Source organism: Rhinoderma darwinii, chromosome 2, assembly GCF_050947455.1.
Source record: "Rhinoderma darwinii isolate aRhiDar2 chromosome 2, aRhiDar2.hap1, whole genome shotgun sequence".
Taxonomy (NCBI): Eukaryota; Metazoa; Chordata; class Amphibia; order Anura; family Rhinodermatidae; genus Rhinoderma; species Rhinoderma darwinii.
The window spans coordinates 341114972-341137939 of NC_134688.1; the positions used below are offsets into that span (position 1 = coordinate 341114972).

The 22968-nt window shown below is 42.1% G+C and overlaps 1 protein-coding gene across 1 annotated transcript in view; it reads right to left on the reverse strand.

Annotated features, from left to right (window-relative positions):
• The window catches only part of IKBKE (inhibitor of nuclear factor kappa B kinase subunit epsilon), a 100431-nt gene that overhangs the window by 64762 nt on the left and 12701 nt on the right, over positions 1-22968 (reverse strand). The window contains exons 2-9 of the mRNA XM_075853713.1: positions 21584-21704; positions 17891-18031; positions 17121-17250; positions 13365-13546; positions 12370-12530; positions 4254-4364; positions 443-622; positions 110-306 (exon numbers count right to left, since the gene is read on the reverse strand). Coding sequence (XP_075709828.1) covers positions 110-306; positions 443-622; positions 4254-4364; positions 12370-12530; positions 13365-13546; positions 17121-17250; positions 17891-18031; positions 21584-21670 — 1189 coding nt within the window. The 5' untranslated portion in view covers positions 21671-21704. The remainder of the gene's footprint in view (positions 1-109; positions 307-442; positions 623-4253; positions 4365-12369; positions 12531-13364; positions 13547-17120; positions 17251-17890; positions 18032-21583; positions 21705-22968) is intronic.

The window sequence follows — 22968 nt, forward strand, 5'->3', positions numbered from 1 at the left end:
ACTGTGGGCAGATCCGATCCACTGACATTAATCTTATGTGTATGGACAGCTGTATACAAGGGCAAAGATAAGAGCACTTTAGTGGCTACTAGAATTATACTCCACTTACGATCTTTGTAAGTCACTCCCATTGGACCTTCACTCTCACAACCAATTAAAATGAATGGATATTGTTCTGTTGTTTTAGAAAGGTGTAGAACTTGTAAGGTTGGCCTGATGGTGTACAGGTGTCCTTCATAGAAATAGGTCTGTCTTTCTGGCGCAACTCCAGTTTGTTTGGCCACAATTTCTGTAAATATAGCCACTCTGTTGCAAGATAAAAAAAAACTGGTTTCAACAAAGCTAAAAGGCAGATATTTGCTTTAGAATTGCAGGAGATGTATATAGACAAGTTCTCTTTCAATATGTGGCAATTTAGTAGCTGAATTAATACATCGCTTACGAGTTATAATGATGTATATAAATCTTGTGCATTCTGGCTTGTGGCAAGGAGAACACGTGGATGACCATCCTCTCTAGCATGTTTTTGGTTTCAGCAAAGAACTGATCAAAGCCCCAGCATTTCTCCTGGTCAGCTTCAAGGATATTTGGAAGGATGGCTTCCAACTGTGCCTTCAATCCTCTGTAAAAAAAAATTAGAGGAACAATTAAAGACCATGTTGACCAGTGATTGTTCCCGAAGAAATCTAGGTCTGATTTATAATACAGTCATTGGTTATTTTTCGTATTCTATTTTTCATAATTTGTTCACATTTTTGGATGCCAAGAGAGTGAGCTCTTGAAATGGAGAAAATTGATGAGGAGATTTGGCCATACACAAGAGACTTGGGAACATCATAGCGTTTAGGAATAAGGTTAGGGTTACACTTGACAATTGTTCTTTATATATATATATATCTATCACTGATGGGTGATTATGATACTTTTTAGGGGCAACTCCACTCAGAGCAATGAGTCTGAATATGCCACAATATATCACGCAACATGACCCTCTTTATTACCTTATGGATGTCTGGTGTTTAAGCTTTCCCGATGTGTTTTAGTGGTGGAGGATTAATTTTGTGTTGTCATATAAACAGCAACCCCAATCAGAGTGATAATTCATTATTGGAAGTCTGTCTGAGCTGTTTGCTTCTTTTATATGAAAACAATTCTATTTTCCAAATTGACGTCTCTCAGGACATACTATTTACAAACTACTGTAACATGTGGTAATTAAATGTTTTCTCTCTGGACTTTATCAATGACAAATTACATGGTCTTCCATTCAATTAAATACCTGCCATGTAATATAAAAAATTTCCTGCAGAGGTCATTACAGGGGAAATGAGTGGCCATCCCCTGTTTTCCCTGGTGATAACAGCTGATTGCTGGGGACTGTGTACCCAGGGGCGGACATACCGCATGTGCAGCCGGTGCAGCTGCACAAGGGCCCCGCGTGGGAAGGGGGCCCGTTCAGTGGCGTAACTACCACAGTAGCAGCCGTAGCAGCTGCTACGGGGCCCGCGGCATGGGGGGGCCCGTGTCGCCCTGACAGGCACATTACATTTTATGTACCAGGCCTGGCGGCACGGGCCCCCTCATGCCTAGTAGCATCACAACACTAGGCATGAGGGGAGGGAGGGGGCGGGGGCCCGGTGATAGCCGCCACACTGCACTACCAATCGGGAGGGAGGGGGCGGGTGCCCGGGCCCGGTGATAGCCGCTACACTGCACTGCCAATCTGGCACAGATGAATAGGACAGGACGGCGATGCTGGTGGTAGGAGGAGCGCTCAGGCAGGGGAGAGGACAGGGGGCGGTGCGACGTAAGACTTCGGGCGGCTGGACAGTACAGTCAGGACTGCCGGAGAACTCATAGGATGAGCGGAGGACAGACACAGGACGAGTGGAGGACGTGCAGACTGCAGAGGACAGGTAGATGAAGTTAAAAAGTTCATGTCAGAAGGGAGAAGTTTTTATGTAGAAAAATCTGCCTCATAATTCCTTCCGGAATTTTGAGGCATATTTTGACCTGCCGGTAGAACACTTCCCGCGTTTTTCATTGCGTTTTTTTGTGGCGTTTTTCGGCCATCGGGCCGTGGGCAGGGAAACGCAGCAAAAAACGCATTTTCTGCCTGCCATTGTTGTCAATGGGAAGTCAGAGACAGAAACGCCCGAAGAAAGGGCATTGCGCTTCTTTTTCCCGCATGCGGTTTTTACTGCTCGCAGGAAAAATTTCATGGATTTCAATGGGAGGCACTTTCTGACGTTTTTCGCGAAAAAAACCTCAGTGTGAACTCCCCCTAACACAGGGGCGTAACTACTGCTATAGCAGCCGTAGCGGCTGCTACGGGGCCGCGGCATGAGGGGGCCCGCGTCACCTGCCGGCACGGGCCCCCACCTTGGCCGGAATCTCCGCTAGCTGCCGCTATGGCTGCTACAGCGCGATGCCACGGAACACTACGGCAGAGCAGGGAGTATCTCCCCGCTCTGCCATTAAACATAAGACATGTATCCCCTATCCACAGGATAGGGGATACGTGTGTGATCGCTGGCATTGATAGGGAGAACGGGGGACCGAAAGTCCCCTGAAGTTCTCCATCACAAACCTCGGACTTCCGGGGTCTGTGTCGGCAGCTCCGTAGAAATGAATGGAGCGCCGGTCACACTTGAGCTGCGCAGACACCGGAAGTCAGAGGTGAGTGATGGAGAACTTCGGGGGACTTTCGGTCCCCCGCTCTCCCTATCAATGCCAGCGATCACACATGTATCCCCTATCCTGTGGATAGGGGATACATGTCTTTTGTCTTTTCACACTGTAGGTCGCATTTTTTTGAGTGATTGGGGGTGTATGGCGTTCCCTACAGGGGGGGGGCTGTATAGCGTTCCCTACAGGGGGGGGCTGTAAGGCGTTCCCTACAGGGGGGGCTGTATAGCGTTCCCTACAGGGGGGGCTGTATAGCGTTCCCTACAGGGGGGTCTGTATGGCGTTCCCTAAAGGGGGGTCTGTATGGCGTTCCCTACAGGGGGGGGCTGTATGACTTTCCCTACAGACCCCCCCTGTAGGGAACGCCATACAGAACCCCTGTAGATAACGCCATACAGACCCCACTGTAGATAGCGCCATACAGTCCCCCCTGTAGATAGCGCCATACAGTCCCCCCTGTAGATAGCGCCATACAGTCCCCCCTGTAGATAGCGCCATACAGTCCCCCCTGTAGATAGCGCCATACAGACCCCCCTGTAGATAGCGCCATACAGACCCCTCTGTAGATAGCGCCATACAGTCCCCCCTGTAGATAACGCCATACAGCCCCCTCTGTTGATAGCGCCATACAGTCCCCCCTGTAGATAACGCCATACAGCCCCCTCTGTAGATATCTTGAGATTCAGTCCTGCTTGATAGGTAACAGTGCAGTAAGCTAAGCATGATAAGATCATCTAAATTATTGCATCTCAGTTGCATGAGTGCTTTGTGTTATATTCAATGATTCAATTTAACCTAAGTCTCTAAATGTGGGCAAAGAAAATAAAAAAACTATACTCACCTCCTCCCTCGCCTCCGTTCACCCGCCGCAGCCCCCATCCTCCTGTCTCGGTCTGTGTTACAAGTGTACAAGGCTGCACTGGTGACGCGCTGCCGATGGCACGTGACCGCTGCTGCCAATAACTCCTCATTGGTGTGCTGCTGAGGACAGTAGTTCCACAGCAAATCGCTGTTGAGGGCATTGATTGGCTGCAGCGGTCATGTGCCATCGACCGCGCGTCACCACAGCAGCTTTGTAAACACAGAAAGGGATAGGGGCTGCGGAGGGGGAACGGAGGCGCCGGAGGAGGTGAGTATAGGTTTTTCATTTTCTTTGCCCACATTTAGGGACTTAGTTTAGATAAGAATTTAACCCGGAAAAAAATGTGTTACTTGTGTTCTAAACTGGTAATAAAATGTACAATATAAATCTTCCTTCATAATTTTTATTAGTAAGGTTTATTTTTATATGCATATATATGTTTAGGTAACTTTGTCGGTATTGGGGGGGGGGGCGGGGGGGCCCTGGCACATTATCTGCACAGGGGCCTTTTGCAGTCTGTGTCCGCCACTGTGTGTACCTATGGTGGTCAACTGATCGCTGGGGTGGCTACTGTCTGAAAGTTGGTAATCCAGTTGGGACCACACCTTTAATCATAATTTCTTCATTATCATTCTTGAACGCAGCTGTACACCTAAGTAGTAGACATAATCTATAAAATAAATGTTTTAAAATATGCTCTTACTCTGAGAGGCGACAGGTAACTGGCAATTCACAAATCCACTCAATCGGTCCATTCTCTTTTTGTTGAACCCCCGCAATAGTGCCCGGTGGCTTTTCAGCTGTAATTTTATGCCTAAATTTCAATAAACGACATGCATCAAGATGTGGTATTCTTCTCATCTGCTTTATTACTTCTAAAATGTTAAAAATGTATGCGCTTATAATATTTTAACCCCTTAATGACCAAGCTAGTTTGGACCTTAATGACCAAGCCAGAGTTGTCAAATCTGGTATGTCTGACTTTATCAGAGAATAACTCTGTGAAAGTTTTGAATATCAAAGTAATTCTGACATTGTTTTTTCGTCACATGTTGTGCTTTATTTTAGTTGTAAAAATAGACTGATATGATTTGCGGAATTTAATTAAAAAATAGAAAAATTGAAGACATTTTGTAAAAATTAACATTTTGTAATGCCGGGGTAGGGAGCCAGACAGATGAGCCCTAATCTACCCACCTCTCAGTCCCTCAGTACGACGGCGTACAACTGGGCGACGGTCCCTACGCTCACTATGTGCATGGCAGACAAACAGACAAGGGTACACAGAAGCTAGGGGAACGGGGCAGTTACCCACGGCAACACCATGAGCAACAAGAGAAGTGAACGAGCCGAGTCAAACCAGGAGTGTACGAGGTACCAAACGCAGAGCAAGAGAGTAGTGTACGAGCCGAGTCCAACCAGGAGTGTACGAGGTACCAAACGCAGAGCAGGAGAGTAGTCAGTAAGCCAGGGTCTATATGGAAGCAGAGGACAAAAGTACAAGCAGCAGCAGCAGAGCCAGGAAACCGACAGAATCACAGGCAAAGGAGAAGCAGGAAGTGAAGGTATAAATAGACAGAGGGCGGGAGCTAGCTCCGTCTGGCCAGGTTGTGATAGGCTCTCCCACTCCTCAGCCTCCCAGCCTGACTGGTAGCAGATTGAGTCACTCTATCAGACTTAGGAGCAGGTGCAGACTGACTAACCACGGGCGTCGACACAGAAGCTGTGTCTGGCAGATCCTTTACACATCTTTCCCTATTTTTAACTGCAATATGTCACATATGTACACACATACTGTGCAATTTTTTTAAATTAAATATATATTTCCATCTCTTTACTCTATTGTGGCAGCACTTTTGAAAAAAATAAAATAATTTTCAGCAATTTAGAGGACTTACAAATTGAATAATAATGTTATACATTTTGAAGTACATTTTGTTTTCCTGGACCTAGCCAGGTTTTCAGAGGCTCATAGGTCTCAGAATGATGGAAACCCCCACAAATGAGCCCATTTAGAAAACTAGACCCTATAAGGTATTAATCTAGGGGTATAGTAATCATTTTGACCCCACAGTTTTTTGCTAAATTTAATGCATAGGAGGTGAAAATAAATAAAATTTAACTTTTTTCATAAAAGTATTAGTTTGAAGACCGATTTCTTTGTAAAGCGAACATGAAAATGAAGAATCACACAACAAACTCTATCACCCTGTTTCTCCTATTTTCAAAAATACTCACATTGTGGCCCTAATGCCTTGCCTGGACACACGGCAGGGCCCAAAAGGAAGGGAGCACCGGCTTGCTTTCAGGACTCCTATTTTGCTTGAAAATGTTTTAGGCCCTACTGTACATTTGGAAAGGCTTTGAGCTGCCAGAACGATAGAAACTCCCCATAAACGACCCCATTTAGAAAACTGGACCCCTTAAGGTATTTATCTAGGGGTATAGTAAGTATTTTGACCCCACAGTTTTTTGCTAAATTTAAAGCATAGCAGGTGAAAAATAAAAAAATTGCACTTTTTTCATAAAAGTATCAGTTTGAAGACCGATTTCTTTGTAAAGCGAACATGAAAATTAAGAAACACACCTCAAAATCTATCACCCTGTTTCTCCTGTGTTCAAAAATACCCCCATTGTGGACCTAATGCGCTGCCTGGACACACGGCAGGGCCCAAAAAGGAACAGAGCACCTGGTAGCTTTCAGGGCATCAATTTTGCGTGAAAATGTTTTAGGCACATTTGGAGAGGCTTTGAACTGACAGAATGATAGAAACCCCCAAGAAATGACCCATTCTTAAAACTACACACCTTAAACTATTCAGGAATGTAGTGAGCATGCTGACCACTACGTTCTCATAAAGGAGGCATGTCCTGAAAAATGCATTTGCCTGTTTGACTATGTCTTGCTAACAAAGCAATTGTCCCACATTTGTGTCCTTCTGATGCCGTTGTGAACAGCATTCTAGTGCTGATATATAATAAATTATAGTGGGAAAAATCAACTGTTCTGGAGTGAAAGGCAATATATTTATTAAAAAATTGGAGGAAAACGTATCCAACTATGTGGCAAACTGGAGTTTGTTCACGAGATAAAAACACCTGTAGGGCTATGATGACATCTTATTTTTTATAGTGACTGGTCATACAACGTCTCTTTAGCCTCATCAATCCCTATATAAGGGACGAACGTACCAAGCGACGCGGTACACGATAACAGACCCCTGCCCGGCAAGGTAGGAACCACTATGCGAACTAAACAACCAATCACCTACAGAATATTAAAAGGGACAGTGTCCAAAACCATATATAGGAACAGTAAAGGATCACTAGTCCCCAAAATAATGTCAGTATTGGCAGAAGTATTGTCGGGTGTAAGAGATCCAGTAAAAACCCGAATAAAACTGTAGTAAAGCCCATGGTGTATTGATATGGAACAGCTATTAGAGATCCTCCAAATAAAAAAAAAATGCCCATTTCACGATACAGTAAAACAAATTGAGCTTTGTGCGACAGGACATAGTCATTACAGGTCATCATACATTTTGAAAAAAAAAAAATATGCCATTTCAGTGACAACATAGGGTCACATTTTGAAAGCTATAACCCTTATGCTTTTTATCTAGGTGTGTAGTGAGTATTTAGACCCTGCAAATATTGAGGCCTTAATATTTAGCGTGCCTTTTCTCCTGTGCTTCAATATACTCATCTACGGGTATAATGGAAATTTTCAGTTCTATTTAGTGGTTTTACTGGGATGTCAGGATTGCACATCAGAACTCAGAATTGAAGGAGTGCCAGGAGGTTTTTAGGGCCCACTTTTTACTCGTAAGATTTTATGCAACACGGGTGCCAGAACATTTAGAAAATTCAGAAAATGCCTCCTTGAATAAAATTAAAACTTTCAAGGTATTCATCTAGGGGTATAATGGGAATTTTTAGTTTTATTTGGTAGTTTTTTTAGTTTTTTTTTTAAATTTCAATTGGGACAAAATGGGAAATAAAATCACATTTTAGAAAGTAAATACCTAGGCGATAGGAGAAGGCAGGAAGAAAAGGGACTTAATTAAAATCAACAGAGGTGTGGTATATTCGAAAGCACTCTCCAATGCAGAGGCCGGGTTTAGAGCTGCAGGTCTCACAGTAGTGAGTGGTGTCTTTCCTAATGCCCCTCATTGAGCACACTCGACACCTTCGTTGGGGCCTCCTTTTCTTTTCAGTGGGGGGAAGTACGCCAGGGAAATGCTGCCCATGAACAATTCTTGAGCCCACTATTCCAGAAGCACTGCTGCTTCCACTGCCGCTCTCCCCTTCCTGGTCTCCAAAAATCAAAGTTTTAATAATTTTTTCTTGAAAATCAAGAAAAGTCCCCCTATGACCTGCACTTTTATACAGAACAAAGGAATTATATAGTGCCCCTTGTGTCAGGTATACGGTCAATTTTTTATACCAGGTTCTTGATTTTCTGAGGGCATTGTAGGGTTGCAGAACCTGGTCCGAAAGATCCACCCCTCCCATGAAATGGTTGTAGTCCTGGATACACACAGGCTTGATGGTCTGCTCTGTGGTTCCTCACACTGGGACAGGGCTGGATCGGTCTGCATGGAGAGTGGTCAATACAAGGACATCACACTTGCATTTGACCAGCAGCAAATGGTCACTGCAAACAGCCCTGCTTTCCCCTTGGCGCACTGTATGATCTACAAAGTCCTTGGGGAGACCCTTTTGGTTTCTCCTAATTGTGCCACATGCTGCAGTTCCTCTAGCAGCAAGGCACTTCAAAAGGGGGACACTATTATAAAAGTTGTCATTATATAGATGGTATCCCTGGTCCAGTAAGGGGTGCAGCAAATCCCATACTATCTTCCCACTTATTCCTAGGACAGGGGGACAGTCTGGAGGCAGAATCTTTTCCCTCATAGATTCTGAATTTAAAAGTGTATCCAGACACGCTTTCACACACTTTATACAGCTTCACGCCGGGTCAATTTTTGGGGCCTGGCATAGTAACTGTTGGGATTGCGGGGCAATAAATTGTGGCGCATAAATATTTGTCTGCTGTACCATAAGACAAATTAACTAATCAGAGAAAAATAATCGTAAAAAATCTATCTCTCTGAATCCAGTAGTGTCCACATTGGTGCCTGGGGTGGCAGTAAATTCAGGCACCTGGGGCATATAATTATCAGGGGCAATCCACGCAGGGGCATCTGAGGTTGGTTGTGCTTGCCCTAGAACGTCTATAGGGGGGGGGGGTTCATCACTAGATGTGTCACTTGAGGATGACGACATCAAAAATGTCACCTCATCTCCACTGTCAGACTCTGACTCTGCACAGAATAAGGCGTACGCTTCTTCAGCAGTGAACATCCGCTTTGTCATTGTAATAGTTTTTAACTCCCTGAACCTCTAACCCTAATTAGCCCTACCTAATACCCTAATGCTAAATTATTTTTAAATTGCCCTGACAGTACCTAACCTTACACCACGTACACTCTAACAAGCTAGTCTGATACTATCACAAACTAATTTACTATCCCTGTCGCTCACTAACAAACTTTTTTTATAGGTTTTTTTAAATATTTTTTTTTATATTTTTTTTTAGTATTTTTACAAGAACAAAAAAACACACGCAGTCTGGCTGACTGAACTGATTCAGTGATGCCTGTCACTAGGCAACAGACGATACTGATTGGGTGATGTGGCACACTGGGGTGCTGATGAGGCAAAAGGATTTGCTGAGGGGGCACAGGGATGTGCTGATGGAGCACAGGAGGAGACTGACTAGCTATGGGGGTGACTGGTCAGCACAGGGGGTGACTGGTCAGGCTGTGGGGGTGAATGGTCAGCACAGGGGGTGACTGATCAGGCTGTGGGGGTGACTGGTCAGCACAGGGGGTGTCTGATCACTCTGTGGGGGTGACTGGTCAGCACAGGGGGTGACTGGTCAGCACTGGGGGTGACAGGTCAGCACAGGGGGTGACAGGTCTGCACAGGGGGTGACTGGTCAGCACTGGGGGTGACTGGTCAGCACTGGGGGTGACTGATCAGGCTGTGGGGGTGACTGGTCAGCACTGGGTGTGACTGATTAGCACTGGGGTGACTGATCAGGCTGTGGGGGTGACTGATCAGGCTGTGGGGGTATAATTCGTTCACAAGTAAAATTAGAATCCGTCTCTGATCTCCTCTCAAAACCAACAGAGGAGATCAGAGACGGAGACTATAGAAAAACAAGTCCTGCCTACGTCACACTAACTGTGATTTGGCCTGTCTGCACTGACAGACCTATCACAGCGATCGCCGACAGGGGACCACTTTCATTGGTCCCCTGTTGGCTAGCTCTGTTGCTAAGCTGTCTCGGACAGCAGTTTGAAGTGAACTGTCACCTCGTCCCGCGGCGCTGTGACAGTTTAACTACATCATGTGCATGCACGTGGGAATGCGCTAACCAGCCGCATTCCCCGACGTGCATATATGTGGAAATGCGGGAAGGGGTTAATATATGTGGTTAAAAAATTTCCTCTTACCATGACATTGATCTATCCATCTATCTATCTATCTTGCATACATAATATATGAGCTATATCTTCTGTTACAATAGGATAATGACCACCTTATCACATTACTAAAGGCAGAGGAAGGAAAAACTAATAGCTGCAACAATCATCTTATTCAACTTTATTACCGCTCTACTACTTTATGATACAGTCCCTATCATCCCTAATAACCAAGCTATTAAAAAGATGAAAGAAATATGTAAAGGACAAGTAATAAACCACTTAAACAATAAACCACTTGATAGTCCTAGTATAATAAACAAGCAGCCATAAGGTACCATTTTGTAAAAATCAATAGGGGTCTGTAATGTAATGAATATAATAACTATTGCTTGTTGATATAACCACTTTAATACGTAAGTCATTAGAGGATCAAAGCAAACTTTCATCCATGGGGACAGCACTCTTTTATTGTACTAACAGTGTCCCAGTCTTTTTTATTAAATATCTAAAATTTCAATTTGACCAGCAACTATTAGCAAACCAGAGTTTTGGTAACTGTAGTACATGATTTGGATGGAGTCAAGTAAGGGCTTATCCACACTTAACGGAATTGCTGCGTATTTTCCGTCCAGAATTGCAGACAGAAAATACGGAGTAGAATACAGTAGCAGAAAAGATTCAACAAATCTCATCCACACGATGTGTGAAATCTCCGGGCAGAAATTCACCTGCAATGTGTATTTTTCGTACCGCAGCATGTCAATTCCTGCTGCAGAAAGTAGACTGAATTGCTGAATTTTTCATAGTGACATGTCAGAAGTTTTGATTGGTGGGGGTCCGAGTACTGAGACCCCCACTAATCGCTAAAACGAGCGCCAGAAGTGCTCGTGTATTTAAAATACTAGGGTATATTACCATAAGTCGGGTGGGACATTTTTTTCTGTGTAGTGAAGCTTATCATTTGCATCCCTTAGACTGCAGTCACACATATAGTTTTCGTGGTATTTTTTGTGCCAAAGCCAGGAGTGGATCCAAAATGAAGAAATAATAGAAAAGAAAGACTGATACTTCTCCTCACCACTCCTGTGTTTGACTAAAAAACAAAAATGCATCAAAAACTACCACAAAAACCGCACGTGTGATCTATTTTGTACAAATGAGAGAGTGGCCTAGAAAGAATTTGTCTACCTGCGTCGACCCTACCTTGATAAGAACAAATACAATTGTTTTAGTAATTTCTTGATATTCCAAATATTACAGAGGAAAGCACTTCAGAAGTTTCAAGTCTTCATTGGACCTTCAAAGGAAATTGTCAAGTGCATACATCTGTAGGCTACAAATGTTATAAACTCTATAAGTGTTCCATACAAAATCAGAATGGCCCACCAGAGTGCCCAAGGATCCTCCAGTGGGCTCAGGCACTGACACAATAATGGGCCCCAAAAGTCCAGCAGAAGACAATCTCTTTTCCAGCTTACTTTGGAGTAAATCATTCCCTTTTTGGATTGATTCATAAATAACCAATTGGAATTTATTGATGACATTCCTGTGTGTGCAATGATAACAAAAAAGTTGATGATGCAATTATCAAAAACAAAGCGGAAATGCACATGTTCTTTATAGATGGAGGATGAGCCTCAGAATCATTTCCTCTGGATGGCCCATTTTCTCTCGGAATTAAACGATTTAAAAACTGACTGTGGCCTTACATTTTTTTTAGACATGATCTTGATCAAGATACATAGACATTATTGGTTTAAAGGGGTATTTCAATTTCAGACATTATGGCATATCCATAGGGTATGCCATAATTGTTTGATAGATGCGGGACCCACCTCTGGGTAAACTCACTCATCTCAAGATCTGAGGTCCACCGTTCCAATCCCCCCCTGGTGAGATGGCCGTTGTATCCAGTCGTGGACAGGGTCTCCTGGATTATGGAAAAAGCAGAGTTTGCCTTCGCTATGGTATGTTGTTCTCATAATTCCCATAGAAGTGAATGTGAGTTAAGAAAACATAGCACAGCAATTGGCGCTTTTTCCGTAACTCCCAAATTTCGGAAACAGTATAGCTTGTCGTGTTACACGGTTTTCATAACTCCCATTCACTTCTATTGGAATTCCGGTACAGTGTAGATCAGTGAGCTCCACTGTTCCTGGAACCCCGACCACCTCTTCACTAATTCCCCAACCGGATGTTCCAGAGACCAGTTCCGCAACTATGAGACATGTATGGCATATACTATGGATAGATCATAAATGTCTGAGATGGAAACACCCCTTTATTAAAAAGCATAAAAAGCATTAGGAAATGTGCCCTCACATGATCTCCTTGTTATTTCGAGGTCCTCCATAAGGCATGAAGGGCAGGCTACCACAGGCAGCGTGATAAAAGGTGACTCCAATACTCCACAGGTCAACAGTGACGCCATAAACCTTCTGTTGGGGTTTTTTCAGGACTGCTCTCTCATAAATATGAGGATGCTTACAAAGAAATAAGACAGAAGACTTCAGTCATATAAACGGAAAATTCCATGTATTGCAAGCCTTAACTGACATAACAATTGCAAATTTGCTCATAACTTAAGTGTTTTTCCCCCCCATTGCAGACTTCAATAACATGTCAATTAGACATGTCATAAGGGTCATAACAGTGGTGGCATGAAAGCTTGGACTCATTAAAGGCCATCTCTGCTCATATACAAGCTTCAAATACACCTACTGTTATTTTCTTCCCATTTGGCACGGTTTTCTTAAAAAAACAAATTACATCCAGATGCTGAAATCCAATACAGATCTAATACTTCTCACAGCTGAGAGTTTGCTGCAATTGTAGCCAGGGTAGGTAATTATCTGTAGTGTTGATAGTTTGCAACAATGTATCAGTGTAGGTAAAAGGAGCACAGCCGCGCACCACAGAGATGCACCATTGAATACTAGCAAGCGGCACAAGGGATATAAAATACATGCATATCTGCAGAAATGTGCATGAAATACAACTGCAGATTATTTTGCTGTGTTCACTCATTTCTGCATAATGAATAAAATCTGAGGCAATTTTTCAGAATTGATAAGGTATGCTATGGATTTCTTTTAAAATCCATATGGATTTTTGTCTGGTGTATGTAAATGGAGTTTAGAAAAATGCTCAACAAAAATCTGCACCTATTCTGAGGCATATGTATTTAGCCTAAAATGGTTGGTATGCCCTGCAAATAATGAAAACAATGCTGACCATATGGGATCATGTACATGACATTTAAATAAAATAGATTATACAGACGAGCCATAATCTAATTTATAATAAAACACGCCTACCAAGTATTCTTCTGTTCCATAAACAGACACAAATGTCTCATCATCTTGTAGCTGTCGAGCAGCACCAAAGTCAGTCAGCTTGTAAATACTACGCCCATACTTTCCAATTAAACGCATAATGTTCCCAGGTTTGATGTCCCTGTGCACAATTCCATTCTCACGCAAGTGATTCATCCCTGCCACTGATAATAAAATGGATAAAGATATTGACATACATAAAAATTACTAATAGATATAAAATAAAACAATATATATATATACACATATATATATATATATACATATATATATATATATATATATATATATATATATATATACATACATACACTACCGTTCAAAAGTTTAGGGTCACTTAGAAATATCCTTATTTTTGAAAGAAAAGCACAGTTTTTTTCAATGAAGATAACATCAAATTAATCAGAAATACACTCTATACATTGTTAATGTGCTAAATGACTATTCTAGCTGCAAACGTCTGGTTTTTAATGCAATATCTACATAGGTGTATAAAGGCCCATTTCCAGCAACAATCACTCCAGTGTTCTAATGGTACATTGTGTTTGCTAACTGTGTTACAAGGCTAATGGATCATTAGAAAACACTTGAAAACCCTTGTGCAATTATGTTAGCACCGCTGTAAACAGTTTTGCTGTTTAGAGGAGCTATAAAACTGACCTTCCTTTGAGCTAGTTGAGAATCTGGAGCATTACATTTGTGGGTTCGATTAAACTCTCAAAATGGCTAGAAAAAGAGAGCTTTCATGTGAAACTCGACAGTCTATTCTTGTTCTTAGAAATTAAGGCTATTCCATGCGAGAAATTGCCAAGAAACTGAAGATTTCCTATAACGGTGTGTACTACTCCCTTCAGAGGACAGCACACACAGGCTCTAACCAGAGTAGAAAGAGAAGTGGGAGGCCCCGCTGCACAACTGAGCAACAAGACAAGTAAATTAGAGTCTCTAGTTTGAGAAATAGACGCCTCACAGGTCCTCAACTGGTAGCTTCATTAAATAGTACCCACAAAACGCCAGTGTCAACGTCTACAGTGAAGAGGCGACTCCGGGATGCTGGCCTTCAGGGCAGAGTGGCAAAGAAAAAGCCATATCTGAGGTTAGAAATAATGATTTTTATTTGAAATAATAATTTTCTCCTTCAAACTTTGCTTTCTGAATGAGAATAGAAAGCGTGGATACCTTACCATTCAGGGAACTAAGAGACAGGCCCATATTCAGACCTGACTGTAGAAAGTATCGTGGGAAAAGAAAAAAACATAGGTGGGATCGCTCTTTATAAGTACAACTGAAAATAGATCTTCCAGGTGCAGGGAGAAAAGAGGGGTCCCTAAGAGCGCAGGTCTGGATAAGCGTGAAACGCCAATAAGCGTCTGTCACAAGGTTTACGACATGGGCTACCAGGAGTGCCTGGGCCAGTCTGCCGCCTCCATGGCCTTCTAAAGCAAAGGTGGAAGCCATGTTGGAGATGTACGTAAAGAAGAACCGGGTACATTGAATCACCAGTACGTTCAATATGATGGCCAACGAATAGCGAACTCTGGAGACACTTGAGTAGACTTTGTGGTTCTGTCAGGAGGCCATGAGGTTGAGATCTGGGGTGCCGCAAAGCACGAAGACGTCAGGATGAAAACTTTGGCTCACTCCTGCATAGCAGCTCAGTGTTGTTGATGTCTGCTCCAGTGGCCTTGGACGTAGATGGAAAAAAAAACTCCCTCCCAGACCAGAAGGCTCTCATTACTGGTTAAAATTAGCCAGTGGACTTGAAGGGAGGAGCTACTTAGGAAACTGGAGTTACAAGACAGAGACTGGCGAATCCGCTTTGGCAGAGAGAAAGCTGGCCCAAGACCAAGGAGGGATTTGTCCAAACTGGACAGAATGGTCATTTGGAATTAGCCAAATGGAATTGCCTGTTTAGAGGAGACCATCATTCTGATTACTCTCACATAGAACTGCTAAGCAAATGAGGACCTCCTGCATGGCATCTGGAATTAGAACCCTCACCAGATGTGTGTCAAAATGGAGCCAGACGTGAGAGTTTAGAAGTTTCAGGTCAAGATTCAGACAGACCAAGCTACCCTTCAATAGTATCACATATAGGTTGGAGTAAAAATCTGTCTGAAGCAAGATACGTGGTGAGACTGAAGAAATTATTGGGAGGAATACTCTCGTAACCCAGTCAACATGACCTCGGACCAAGGGGTCTTCCACAAGTTCGAGCCATATTCCCTTACAGAGAAGGCCTCGGACAAGAAGTGGCTAAGTTGAGAGTGTGCTCCTTCAAGGGGTGGTAGATACCTGGCTTGTCGGAGCTGTGGCCAGGATGTGGGCAAAACTTGTTAGTAAAGATAAAAAAAAGCTAGTTCAACATGTTCACCTTCAATGTTGATCCAGAGAAGAGGAAAAAATGCTCAGGTGCGTGACCAAGAATTGCCAAAAGCATCAAAAGGGTGCTAATTTACGGGCAGAACCAGATAACTGGACTGTGGGAGAAGGAAGCTCTTACCGGCAGGGGCCTAGAAAATAATTTAATCCAGCAGAATGAAGGTTCTTGAGAGACTTCTTAGAACCCGCAACCACTCACTTTCCCTGATGTTTTGAGGAGTACAAGCATGAGACCCACCCCAATCTGATAGGCTTGAGGTTAGGGGCACTTCTCTGAGAAAACATCACCGCTGTGGACGAAAGTGGACAGAACAGGGAGGCCCAAATTGCCGAACCTAAATCAGAGAGATATAAAAATAAACTGAAATTAAAAAAAAACAGATCTGAATCTGCCTCTTACTGACTCTATGATAAAACTGATTAGCTCAGTCTCTATTGACCGGGTAAAGTCCCATAGTGGCAGGGCCTTTTCCCATGATTCCTGTGTCCCCCAAGGATATAAGAAAAAGGAAATATACTAGAAAAATGTGGGACTATTATAACCCTCTGTGAAACAGAGAGATATGCAACTATTTGAAGGAATACCAGCCCTGACTTTTCTCAAGACATCAAATTTTTTATACCGCTAAACAAGTTAGATCATTAGGCAATTTACCCATTATACATCTATTAAAGGAGTTGTTCCATTTAGACAATTCCTTTTTGTTGGAAGGTTGATCACAGGGTGTCCCACTGCTAGGACCTACAGCAATCAGCTGTAATCTGTCGGGGATTCCTGCAGCAAGTGTTCAATTCCTCTGCAGCACCACCAGAGGGAAAATCAGGCATTGCACATTTCCCATTGATATCAATGGACTATCCTTTTAACACAGTATATGGACATGCAGGGTATTTGAAATGAGTTTTAACAACGTTAACTTTAATGACCCCAACATAATAGTTCAATCTAGTATGATTCTATAGCTGTTTCTTTATGTATTTGATATAATAATATAAAGTCTCCAGGTGCCCATTTTTATACACAATTAAGAGCCCTTACTATTTTACACTATGCCAGGAGAAGTCTTGCTCTGAAGCTGGGTCATCGCAAGGATAGATAGGGTTATTGAGAGCCAGTGTATAAGGAAAATCCCTTTGTGAGATGATATGTGCATTCAGTAGTTACAGTAAGCTGCTCATTTATTGGTTTGTTCACGTTAGGGTACTAGGCCGGCTTTAGACCTGCAGCCATCTGAGAATAACCTATTGTCTCTTTCTGTGCTTCTTTAATTAATATTTGTTAAATTTGCTTTGTTACAAAGACTTTACCTTCTAAGTGACCCACACTATACAAATTCATCTTATTTTGCAACTCACCCACGCACTGCACCACGATCAGATACTCTGACTCAGAAAGTCCAAAACCATTCTCTGGCTCCTCCAGGACAGATAGAAGACTCCCGCTTGCGCAGTACTCCATGATCAGCACCTTCTGCTTAGGGCTGCCCTGTTAGAAGGTAGAAGTATGAGCCAGGGAGCAACTACAGATACAAATTTGCTGAATAATGAGTTGACCATACTGAGACTATATGTAATTTAGTAGCGCTTAAATAAATCTCTTATTAACTCGTCTGTCTTGTCATTTTCTCAGGTCTTGTTCACATCATGCTTTTACCTTCAGTCAGAGGTATAAGTCACTGCATATAGATAGTGATGTTAGGACCGTAACCATGTCCGAGTCGCTTTGGTTCTGGAGAAGCCCACGAGGTCAATCTCCATATACGGACAGTGATGTAAGGAGTGTTACCATGCCGGAGTCCCCGGGCAGAGCGTCGGAAGCACTCTGGCCGGGAACTCCGGCCCTGGAGAAACTTCTGTCATCGCTGTCCATATATAGTCAGAAGCTTCCCTATGGCCAAAGTTTACCGCTAAGCGCTTCTGATGCTCTGGCCTGGGACTCCGCATTGTCACGCTCCTGACACCACAGTCCATATATAGACAGAGATGTCAGGGTTTTTTTTCTAGTGCGAGGTTCCAGAACTCATAAATATTGAAGAAGAGTCTGTATTTGCATATAGGCTAAACAAGTAAAGGGCATGAGCTGCAGCAGAGCTAATGTTGTTGGGAAGGGTAAGGTAGTAACTTACAGTTTCCTCTACAGCAAAGAGCTTGACAATGTTGATGTGGTTCAGTTTCCCCAGCATCTCAAACTCTCTCATCTGTACTTCAAACGGCCGGAGGTAACTTGCGTTATTAAACACCTTGACTGCCACTTCCTCTCCAGACTTCTGCAGCGACAGAACACAAAACAAGTAAAAGTACTGCTAATGAACGAACAATGTATGCAAAGGCTTTGTAGTCATCATGGAGACCTTACATGGATTTACAACTGATCTGATGTTTCTACATTAATATCTGCATGGCTTGAATAGTGCAAAATATGTGTGCATATGTGTGTGAAAATTGATGTGGTGATTTGCATTCATATAAGGTCTGAATGAAAACAGTTCATCTGGCAAAAATCAGAAGGGGACACGTTGTCATCAGAACCTGGGAGTGGTGCAGCCTCAGTCTTTGGGCCTGTAACTTCGAGTGATCATATCTCAGCATACCAAAATGATACTAAAAAAAATGTAATGTACTCTTTTATGACTTTGACATTGTTCTTTCTGGAAAAAAGGGACCACAATGGCGCTGCTAGTCAAAAACTATTTTTTCCTACCTATTCATCATTGGTAACTCCCTTTGGTCGTTGCGTACGGGACCGGGCAGCAGCTTTTCTTGTTATACATTGTACCTCCACGTCAAAAGTGTTGTACCTGCCAGTACTTACAATTATAAGGTGAGCACGAATTTGGTTTCTTGCTCTCTCTATGTTAATCTGCACTATGTGGCGCCGTGCCTCTTTTTCTCTGTTATTGTTCTTTCTGGACTCTCTTTTAATTGCTTTTAAACATTTTTTATTTAGGGGGCATTGCACCTAAAATAAAGAGGTGATCTGGAAATAAAAGACTCCTAAGTTGCCGTCTGATGTGAAATCTTTTATCATGGTATTTGACACAACTGGTAACAGATATTGGGTGACTTTGCTACTGGCCGTCATTACAGCATACATATGGGTTCTCACCCAGAATCTGAATTGTTATGCAGAATTATATTGCTTCTCCCTTTCTAATACTGCTCTGCCTTTGTGTTGATCTACAATGTCATTTTGGCAATCAAGAAAAGATGAATAGTAGTCGATCTGGGTCCCACCCGGAGATAGTAGAGTATTAGGAATGGTCAATAGGAAAAGATAAACATTGTCATAATGGTGAATATTTTAAATGGTCTAAAAGGCAGCAGAAACGTGCTGCAATGAGATTGCTATGATATACTGTATCCTCTAAATTTTGCATTTGTTTTGATTAATCTCTCACTATGTACATACATAACAAAACGCCAGAAAAGAGATTCACTCCTTGTTGAAGGCGCACCTGTGCAGGTTAAAATTGTCAGCTGTACCCACAAGCGAGGAAGGACGTCTTAGTGGCGTTCATTTGAAAAATTCCTTTATTTTCTTAAAACGACATGTATGCAAAAATCAATATGTGCTATGCTTTGTTATTCTTAATGGCTACGCGTTTCGAGCGGGACTTGGGTCTTCATCAGGCTGCCTGAATGTCTTTTCTGGTGTATTGTTGCCTCCATCAGATCACGCTGAATCTTCCCAGCTACTGGTGCCCACTCCGAAGGCCAGCACACTGCCCACCCAAGGAGTTTACGTACTCCACATACCCGAAGTATGTGTTGTGCCGACTATTACGCACATCCGAATGAGGTGAGTGCAAACTCACGTTCTTCGTTCCCTCATGTGCTCACTGTCTGTTCATGTACCGACGTTATCACCTTAGAGGAACACCCAGTCTCTTTTTTTCTCTTCTATTTTATTCTATGTACATACATAGTACAAGGTTGAATACATCAGTGGTGATATGGATCACTAATCTCTGTAAGATCTGTATAAAACGACAATGATTTAGATTACTCACCTAAACCTTACATACAGTAGGTGTTGAGGCACTTGCTGCAGCAAAATGTCAGTATGTAAAAGTTAAAGGTTTCTTGTACAAATAAAGATCTGTGTGATAAGAAATACAGATTCTGCAGTTCTTTTATACTGAGATGTTTTAAGGATGATATTCCAGTCACATACACCACTCCAATAATCTCAATACAGGAAACCTTCACTTTTGAACAAGCATTTACCACACCACGGAGGTAAAATGATGAGTAACTTTGCAAAAATCTTTGCTTATCTCATACTGATTTTGAAGAGCAGAATATTTCCTTCTCCATTCATGTCTGAGGATTAATTTAGAATTCTGTTACCGCAAAGCATCGCATTGTAATGCCAGTTTCACATGACAGAGTGCCACTTGGGCCGTTTTTCACGGCATCCCAGTGGCACCCGATAGTTTTAACGGAGCCATTCACTTTAACAGGTGAGTTGGGAGCCGTGAAAACGGACCCGACTGATCCGTGGAAAGATCACGGACAGGACTTAGATGGCACCCACGGTCGTGTGCATTAGGCATTAGAGCTCAGATGACAGTGACATAGAAATAAGAAACTCCAGGTGTATGTGGGCCTTTGGGTGACAGAGTCCCAGCGAATTAACCCCACTCTCAGCATGACAAGCATACAGCACATTAACCTACAGTAGATTACCATGGACCCCCCAAGCCTAGTGGGTACTGGCATCTGTCCAGGTTTGCCTAATGTGGATGTTGGCCCTGGACATAGTAAGAGCTGAGCTATTAGATCAGGTCACTTGTCTGACAGTGAGGTGATGCTGCTGTCTGTTTCCAAAGGCAACCAATAAAGTTTTGAAAGCATCCATGTATATGAATAGAGAAAAAGACATGAAATAACTCAAAATTTGTATAAAAACAGTAACGCAAACGATTTACAAAGCACAAAGTAAATTTTTTATGTAGATTTAAACTGTGATTTTTTTTGTGAACCGCCCTATAAATGTCATGAGGAAAGTTTTGACTGTCTATTTCATGTGTGTGTGCGCATTGTAAGCTGTCACATTGGAAGCCACTAAGTGCAATAAATGTTGGTGCTTTTCAGACTGTCAGTTAGATGTTAGATGTCACACTATGCATGACTTCACTAAGTTTAACATAGTCCTATATATTGAACGATCACACAGCACATACCGGACAACCTACTTCTGCTGGACGTACTAAGGTATTCTAGTTTTAGTTTAGTTCCTTTTTGGGTCTTGTACTGCATTTGTCAATTCCTCCTGTGGATATTCACTAGACTACCTATGTAAAATCACAAGGTGCCATCATTTCTCAATAAGCCTCCTTCTTCCAAGAATAAGTATGAACCTAGACCTGTCAAACTGTTCATCTCAAGCTACCATACCAGGAACTTTTACTGTAACTACAGCATTAAAATAAGTAACACATTCAATGTAGGTACTGTGACCTGAAGTTGACTTGATGGCAAGAATACAAATCATCATGTGTTTCTTGTAGTTCTTGAGGGTATCGGATGGAGACAGAACCGTGACTATCATGCTTTAATCTTGAGAAATCGAGACACCACACTGAAAAGTATAAACCCGCTACTACGGAACATTTGACTGGACTGATTTTCTTCTCATGGTTCCACAGTAAACATATTTTTTATTACTTTCCATTACTCATAGATACTACACAATTATTACATTTACTGTTAATAAACTAACTTCTGCTAATTCACATTATAAAATTTTTTATAAAAATCAAAGAAACTAATTCCAGAAATCTAATTGTGTATTGGAGTTTATAATTGTTGCTTACCTTATTGCGTGCCTTGTACACTTTGGCAGTAGCTCCTTGACCCAATATATCCTCCAACTCCCACAGGTAACTTGGTGTACTTGGCATCTTCCAAAATAAAGTCTCTTTACTAAGTAGGAATCTGTTGAAAAGATTTGGATATATGTTGTGTTTTTTTGTTCTTGTTTTAGCAAATACTCAACTTTGCTGATACTTTACTTATTTTCTACGGAGTTTGATTCATATAACGTCTTTTCTCCATTCACATTTAAATCAGCTTTAAAAATTCTACTGCTATTAGGCTGTATAACTTCACATCACTCAGCCTTAGGGTATGTTCACACGGCCTATTTTCAGACGTAATTCAGGCGTTTTACGCCTCGAATTATGCCTGAAAAAACGCCCCTAACACGCCTACAAACATCTGCCCATTGCTTTCAATGTTTTTTTTTACGGTGTTCAGTTCCCACGAGCCTTAATTTTACGTGTCGCTGTCAAAATACGGCGTGTAAAATGACGGCTCGTCAAAAGAAGTGCAGGACACGTCTTGGGACGTTTTTGGAGCCGTTTTTCATAGACTCTATTGAAAACAGCTCCAAAAACGGCCGTAAAAAACGCAGCGAAAACACTGCGAAAAAAGCGAGTTGCTCAAAAAAGTCTGAAAATCAGGAGCTGTTTTCCCTTGAAAAGAGCTCCGTATTTTCAGACATTTTTTGTTATGCGTGTGAACATACCCTTATCCTTATCCTGGTTCAATGTCTGTACAAAATATGATGCAGAAAACATTTCTGACAATACAATGCACCAAGTATATTGCATTATGGGATTTCAACTAAGTTATTAAAGGTGTGTCTGTCAGCAGAGTACTGACAGACTCCAAGTGGTAGCTAGTAGATTTATTTTAATGTTGCTATGGATATGAATATTGAATAAAACATAATGTAACCCAATATAAGGAGAAGATAAGTAAAGTTACATATTGATAAAGGCATTAATCAGTACATTTCAGATAACACTCTGGTTCTTGTATCAAAACAGACAGAGAAAAAGTGGACTTGTCTTGCAAGAGCAGTCAGTCAGAGTAAAATGGGTTATATAGGGTGAGAATTTTTTTTGTTAGAGGCTGGAAATTAAATAAATAAACCAAAAAAGCAATACTTACCTAGCAATTCCACCATTGTTGTTTGAGTTTTGTACAGTAAAAATGACATGTTAACTTTATTCTACAGGTTGATATGATTACGGCGATACCAAACGTATAGTTTTATTTGTGTTTTACCACTTTTACAAAGAAAAAAACTATGTTAAAGGGGTTTTCCCATGATGGACATTTATGACATATCCACAGGATATGTCATAAATGTCAGATAGATGCGGGTCCCACCTCTGGGACCCGCACCTATCTC